At 41.5% G+C, this 7,926-nt stretch overlaps 1 protein-coding gene across 2 annotated transcripts; it reads left to right on the top strand.

The window, feature by feature from the left end:
* ethe1 (ETHE1 persulfide dioxygenase) lies at window positions 1–4,432 on the top strand. Of its 2 annotated transcripts, none has more exons than XM_068570035.1 (7): window positions 1–466; window positions 1,138–1,282; window positions 1,755–1,903; window positions 2,510–2,639; window positions 2,834–2,923; window positions 3,695–3,811; window positions 3,997–4,432. In XM_068570035.1, exons 1-7 carry the CDS (start codon window positions 269–271, stop codon window positions 4,041–4,043), a joined length of 876 nt encoding a protein of 291 aa, XP_068426136.1. In that variant the 5' UTR covers window positions 1–268; the 3' UTR covers window positions 4,044–4,432. The 2 variants fall into 2 exon arrangements, with proteins under 2 accessions (XP_068426136.1, XP_068426137.1); XM_068570036.1 differs by lacking the exon at window positions 1–466 and adding an exon at window positions 597–694.
* Window positions 4,433–7,926: the final 3,494 nt, after the last annotated feature.

Genomic DNA, 7,926 nt, shown 5'->3' on the forward strand with positions numbered 1-7,926 from the left:
GCACGACAACAGACCTTCAGCCCGTATGGGCTCATGACTTTGCTGTCACCGTTAAGCGTGAAGATCAGACTTGTCCTCGCGCGAAACCGCGCGACGCTTCCGTGTCGGCTGTAACCCAAAACGACTCTGAACTGTGAAATCTATTGAAAGAAAATGTTCCATTGTATCCATTGTTTTACTCAGGACTAATTTTACAGTCTCATATCCGCATCCTGTCGGAGTTGAGATTAAAAAATACAAATAGTCAGGCAATTACTGCCGAACGAGAATGAGCTCGATGATCCGCAGGGGGACGCCGGTCCGTCGGGCTCTGGCTCTCACGCGCCTCCTCCGGGCAAACACCGAGGGCTTGGCCGAGGACAGGCGCTTCCGTCCCGGCGCCGCTGCTGACATCGGCCCGCTCCGAGCGACCAGCAGACCGTACTGCTCCAGGATGTCGCTGACCGGAGGACCGCTCTTCAGACAAGTACGCTGCACGTCACGTCGTATCGCTACAAGTTGACTGTCGTGCACTTTGCTTCTGGCGTCAGTAAAGTGAGCCCACAATGCTAAAAATGTTAGCTCAACCATCTTGGCTGCTAATTTAGCTCCATGTTGTAATGTGTTTATATTGAGTCGAGTTTCATTAAGTTGATTAATCTGATCACACCTGGTGGACTCTGTAACGTCAAATCGTGGCGGTCACGCGACGAAGGTCCAGTCGAATACTTTGTTGTTGTTGTTGCCTTTGTATTCAGCACTGGGCAGTTTTTTTTTCTACATCTCACAATTGTATCACACGGTCTACATTTCTACTAGAAGTGCTGTTCATTCTTCTTCTTCTTCTTCTTCTTCTTCTTCTTCTTCTTTTTAGAAGCTCCACAACAAGCCAGTTGAGTTGAGACTGTATTGTCAAATAGATGTGTTTATGTCAGTATGTTTCCTCTTTAGGCCTGCATGTCCTTTGGTTACAAAACACTTAATATACAAGTTTGACTTAAAACTGCAAACTTAATTTTAAGTAGTTAAGTAGTCTCTCACGCTCATAAACACACACGAGAGGACAACCGGGCATACGTGCAACATTTCCGGCCATTGTTTGGTATTCATTGCTGTCAGGCATTTGCCCACACTTGTTTTTTTTTTTTATCTGCCCAGTTGTTTGAGTTGGAGAGCAACACCTACACCTACCTGCTAGCTGACACAGAGACCAAAGAGGCGATCATCATCGATCCAGTACTGGAGACCATTGACAGGGACCTGACGCTCATCCATGAACTGGGGCTCAATCTAAAAGTGGCCGGTATTTTGATTAACTTCTTGTGGGTTATTTGTATTGTATACCATGAAGTCAACTAACTTTTAAATATCAGTATCCCATCTTTGTCGTCGTCCAATAGAAACCTCTCTTTTCTCTGTTTACGTATATGACATGTACATATGGAGAGAGGTTTATTATAGCACTGGAATAATGTCACCTAACCTGACTTTTCCTAAGACCATGAGCTCAGTCAATGCTCCTTAACAATAGTACAGTGCAGATTGTGGGTTACTCATGTCAATAGATTTCTGATGCTGGCCAATATGGCTGGAATCATTATCACAATCTGAATAACATTTTCTAACATTGCTTTGTGTAACACAGTATAGAAAATATATGCAAGATTACATTTAAAACAATGATCTGTCATCACAAAGCTATCCCTTTTATTATGTACCTGATATTATTGATTTGGTGCAAAGCCATGTGGGAAAACCTGTTTCTCTTCTGATAGTAAACACCCACTGCCATGCCGACCACATCACGGGCACTGGGCTGATGAAGAAAAGATTGGTTGGTCTGAGGAGCGCAATCTCCAAATTCAGTGGTGCCTCTGCAGACATCCTGCTGTCAGAGGGAGACAAGATCTCCTTTGGAAAACATGTAAGAAGAACATACTGCTTATGTCATTACATACATTCAAGCCATACAACCCTCAATAAAAAAATAATAGCTAAATAGTAAATATGGACACATCCATACTTTCAGTTTTGGATCTGTATCACTTTTATGCATATTGTATTTAGGATCCTACTGTCACGTCTGTTGCTCTGTAAAGAACTGGAACTTTTTTTGGTTGAAATTGACCGCTAGCTAAGCCCCGGTTAGCTGGGTAGTTCTTAATCCACCAAAACAAACAAGCAAGAGCAGCATGTATGTACATTTAGTATAACTTACAAGTTATGATGCGATAACTTATTCTGGTAACGTTAACTCCACTGGTTTTAATGTAGAAACGTTAAGTTTTTAGAAACGTACATCTCCCTCCAAATTGAAGGGCAAGAAGTATCATGTCAAGCTTAAATTCACAAATTCAGCCTTAAAAAAACAGACAATCCGACACAATTGCCCGAAAGTCTGTGGAGCTGGCCAATGCTGTGCTGTGATTGGCCAGTCTGCTTTCGCGGGGCGGGACTTAGCAGCGGGTCAATCGTTGATGACGTAATTTTGACATGCCTTGAGTTGGTCTCTGTCATTGCTTCCCTGTAGTATCTGACGGTGAGAGAGACACCGGGACACACTGATGGGTGCGTGGCGCTGGTGTCAGGTGATCAGAGTATGGCGTTTACGGGAGATGCTCTGCTCATCAGAGGCTGTGGCCGGACAGACTTCCAGCAGGGTAGAATTACACTTTTACTTTGCCCTTATAATCTACTATCAAAGGCAATTGGATTTGTTTTGCTAACATACTGGCACAAAGAAAAAGCCTTTATTTTTGTAATGCTGCTTGAGCAACACAAGGGGGCAGTATTGTATCTGTTTTCTTTTGGAAGTGGAGTAATCTTAAACAAATGTTGTCTGTCTCTAATTCAGGTTGCCCTGAGAAGCTCTATAAGTCCGTCCATCAGAAGATCTTTACTCTACCTGACCAGTGCCTCGTCTACCCCGCCCATGACTACTTAGGTTGGCTCAATAAAAAATGCACACTTATGTATGTTTACGTAACATCTAATGGAGTCACTGTTGTAAACGCTGGTGGTGCAACGAGATGGATTTCAAGCACCAGCAGTGTTAAAAAAAACATTGCCCGTATATTCCCACCCGTAGCAACCCACACTGATGTGATGCACATGTTGCTACAAGAGTGTTTGTGCAAATGTACAAAGTGCTTACAGGTGGAGCTTTTCAGACATAGCTCTCATAATATATGCAATAGTGTAAAGAATTTAGTTCATATTAGCAACAAAGTACTTAAAGTATTTATTATGCAAAATGGCAGCTGATGTTGCAGCTGGTAAAGGTGAGGATACATTTAACTACACAATACTACTATGTATTCGTAGCTATAATAATATATCAGAAAATCCTTTAGAATTGTACTGAAGTATAGTACATGAGTAAATGCACTTAAACACTTTCCACCACATCCAATATTTTTACAAAGTGAAAATAGGACGGAAAAATGACATTGTTCAAACTGTCAAATATCAGTCAGAAATTATATTTGATGCACAATGATTATCTTTAGCTGATTAACTGTGTCAGAGTATATCTACCAAAAAGTCTTTACAGTGTATGACTTATTCACATTGGATCACATCTGCCAGCACTATGTGATTTCACTGCATTTCCCAAATAGTTTCTTTTCTCTTTTGAATGATCAGTGCGATCCAGCATCTGGCAAACACATGACCACAGATGACATATTGAGCTGTTTCTGTCTTTGTGTTTCAGGTCAGTCCGTATCGACGGTCGGGGAGGAGCGCAAGTTTAACCCCCGCTTGACCAAGAGCCTGGAAGAGTTTGTGAAAATCATGAATAACCTGAATCTCCCCAAGCCTAAAAAAATAGGTATCAAAAAGATCTTTTCTTTAGTCCAACCCCCACCTATGCTCTGTTGGGCAACATAACTAAGTCTTGGGTCAAAATAAATTACATTTTTAAGCCTGTAATACCTCAGTGCACAAACTCACAAAGAAATTATTGAAATGCTTACTTTTAGTCCTGAAAATGTTTTTCTTTTTCCTACTTTGCAGATACTTCCGTGCCTGCTAATTTGGTTTGTGGAGTACACACAGTCTGAATGTCCTGCTAACGGCGGGATTTCATTTTTATTCTTCAAGATCATTTTGCAAGAGTTGTGTATGACATGCAACAAAGGCAACAAGGCTGGATCTGAACCCGGGACGTTGTAGTTATATGACTGAAAGGGAAGATTTAAATCAATCAACTACACATATAATTAGAATCATTTACACTCTCTAAGTATGTTCACATAGCAAAGTGATTAACATATCAGCAGAATGAACCTAAAACTGCTTGCCATAAAGTGCTTTTCTGCATGTATGTATCTCAGTGTGAAGATGTATATTGTTATAGCTGATCTAAATATCTGTACATGAATGAGGGAGAAACTATTAATATAGTTTTTGTTTGTAATTTGATTAAATTAAAATGTACTTTGTGGCTCTATTCAGCTTTGTTCTTAATATTATGGGGGTGAATTTACAAAAAGAAAAAGTTTAGATGGGAATGTTGCATTCAAGGTTTGGTTTGGTATTTATGAATGCTTAACTGGGACAACTGACTTCTACCACATGGCCTTTCCAGTGACTCCGGACTCCTTTAGCCAAGGCCTCTTTCTCACAGACACACACACACACACACTCTCTCTCTCTCCACTCATACTCCGGCCGGCCTCAGCCTTTTGCATAGCAAGAAAATCAAATTACGCTATTTAAATTCAGAATCCCATAGCACCAAGTCTCCATTGATAACATGCCATTGTTTGCTCTCATCAGTTCCTCTACATGTTTAATAGATTTTCTGTTGACATGTGTATCGTTACCTCGGTAAGATAAGAAGAGGAGTTTTAACACAGTGCAGTCTGCTTCTGGGTTTCAAGAGGATTTGTATGTGCGGCTCTCAGCCTGCATTCGTCCGCCAGTAAGACAGGTTTGTTTGGGAGTGCCGGCCACATGTCTCTGCCACAGAAACATGCTCATGTGATAGTGTGCTGTGTGATGGCGTTGGACTGTTCACAAGCTTTTCAGGGCCAGTATTTCTGTTGGGCTGCTTCAGTGAAATTAAATACTTTGAAGGATTTGAAGGAGCACTCTAAATGTACACCAACATTAGTCAAGATATTTCTGCCTTTGACCATTCCCATTTCTTTTATTCTTTTTATTGCATCTTAAGTGAAGCGCGAGAGTACAACTTTGTCTTTCAGAACATAAGATGAAACAAAAATGCCCCCTGGCCACACATTACTTTACTTTGAATAGATTAAGAGCTCTTGAATTGACCCCAAACTACCATTCATATGCAGAAAAACAGACAAGAGTAGGTTATTTTTGAAGAACATAATGAGACAACTCAATTGTCTAATATTTCAGGTATTTTCTTTTGGTAATGGTGAGAGAGCATCTTTCATCATAGCAATGGACTTGGCTGTTGACTAATAAACTGGCGCATGGTGCCAACCTGAGCTCATGAAGCAGAGGCAGTAAAGACCATGATGTGACACATCCTCAATAAATACAGCGACTTTATCAGTAATAAAAAGTTCAGCATCCATGTTAACCTACATAAAACGATCTGACTGAATTTTACCCAAAGAGCTTCACAGATTTTTTTAATGACATTTGTCATTGTCATTTTGGTTGGTCAATACATGAATATCTTTGATCTTTCTGTGCAGTGAAATGCCTGCAAGGTTTTAAACTCCTCAAGAGATGCACAGCAACACAGTTATACATAAAAGAAGACGACTTGTTTTTGAAAGAAACAAGTTGTGTGGTTGCAAGTTAATACTGTCAAAAAACACACACACACACACACCATCTACCAGCTGTCTCAGTCAGCACTTGAGACAAACATGATTTAGGCCATCTCTGCCTCACTTTGTGTCCTCTTTGCCTGCATTGTTGTATTTTTTATTCCAAACAAGAGGTTTGTGTGTGTGTGTGTGTGTGTGTGACCGTTGTCGCCATCAAGCTCGAGACATGTTGCTTTATAGAGACAGTGGTTTCTATAAAAAATGTTACTATTCTCTTGATCCGTTTTTGCTGCTGGGCGGCGTAGGTGCCAGCTGTCGTTTCACCCAGTCTGTGTCACCCATCTGCCAGCCCTCTTTCAGCCCACTTCCACCGTGCCACCATGAACCTGTTGCCCATTCTCCCTCACACCATCCACATGTCACTGGAGAGAATCTATTACACCATCGGCTCATTCAGAAAGAGCGCTAAAGAGGCCGGACGGGGTGATAAAGCCCTCATAGTGAAGAGCAGATTCTGCTCAACAGACCCTTAAGAGAAAACTCCTGTAGGGAATTAAAGTGTATATCGGTATCAAGCAAGAGTCAGAGTTGTCTTGCCTGCCCAAAATATTTTCATTTTCTCCAGTGTCAAAGTGTGACTTTTTTGGGGGGCATTCTCGACTATATCAAAGCATTATCAATATTTGCTTCATATGCTCATGTTGCTGTAGTACTCCATGGTAAGTTTACAGTGACTGTGTAATACTTTATGGTATTTTAATCTCCACAGGGATCAATGTAAGACTGCTGGAGGGACTTACACTGTGACTCATATTATGTGTACATACCTTCAGTCATCCAGCTCACGAGACTTTGAACAGTAGTGAGCCACACTGCCTTGATGGCCATAGAATATCTAATAGTATATGTAATGATTTTTATATTATTGCTCAACTATGCTATGGAGACGTTTGGGGAGTTTCATGTATTCTGTAGTAACATTGTACAACTTTATAATACATTTTTATCGTCATGATTTTTCTTTAAGGACTTACTGAGTGATTTTGTAGAATTGAATGAGTCCTGTGCTGTAGGGGGAGAACCGGGGTCAGTTGATGCAACCTGTCTCCTAAAAATTACCTTCCCATACAACAAAACTGCAAGGTGACTTAGATTTAGAGGGAAACAACTGTTGTTGTGAATTACGTTGGCTTTGAGGTATCATCGAAAATCTGTGAAGTGAAAGTTTTACATTTTTAATGAGAAACCAGTCATTTCTGAATATTTGAGGTGCTGCACACATATTTGTCGTAGCCAAATGTGTGAGTCTGTTGGATTCCATCGACCTTCGTCTACGACAAGCACAAAACATAAATGGTGACAGTTCAAAAAGTATAAAAGGCCATCTTGTGTTGGGGAAAGGACGAGGTAGACGACGTCGCAAAGGATGGCGAGGAGCGGGATCAGGAGGACATGGACGTCTAAGACGACTTTTTTTTTTCATTCCAGCTGGCCTTTTTTAGTTTTGATCAAATCAGAATATTAAGAATGAAATGTTGTCGGTGGATCAATTTGGCAGCAGCAGGCAATGGTTTTACTTGTAACATGATGTTGTATTGATACATAAATAAAAGGTCAGAGCATTATTTTGTTTCTCTACTGATATTACAACCGCGTAATAAAGCAGCTCAGGATTTGGTCAAAATTGCTTTTGTTCCCTTCAAGTTTGTAAAAATATTTAATATGTTGTAAGTGACCCCGGGCACTCCCGACTCTACATTATCACTACATTATTAAAACATTCCCAGCCTGTCATGAAAACTATTTAAGTGGCCTTTTCACTGGGCAGTAAACTGGCAGAATGCCGGCACGACTCTCCGGCTGAGCCGCTCCACAATGAGAAAGAAGCTCCGTCAGTTCCCAGAATAGAAATCCCGTTTCGGTGGGAGGACGCGGACGGGACTCTCGCTGTCCGCACAAAAAGGTCAGAGGGAACCGGCGGGTAAGTTCGCTGGGACTGAAGGAACGTAAAGGCTTTTTTTTCATTTACGCCCACAGCACGAAACACTTTTATTAGTCGGCCCCCGCTTCCGCCGCCGCCCCCCTGCTCCTCCGCGCGCGCGCGCTCTTTCAGTTCAATCTCACCTGTTGACGCCAGCAGCAGCAGCTCACACTGCCGTGTCAGTTTTGCCTGGGTGGGATTGAATCA

The sequence above is a fragment of the Clinocottus analis genome, unplaced genomic scaffold (genome assembly GCF_023055335.1).
Source record: "Clinocottus analis isolate CAN_PGR_092001 unplaced genomic scaffold, fCliAna1.0.p SCAF_9, whole genome shotgun sequence".
Classification (NCBI taxonomy): domain Eukaryota; kingdom Metazoa; phylum Chordata; class Actinopteri; order Perciformes; family Cottidae; genus Clinocottus; species Clinocottus analis.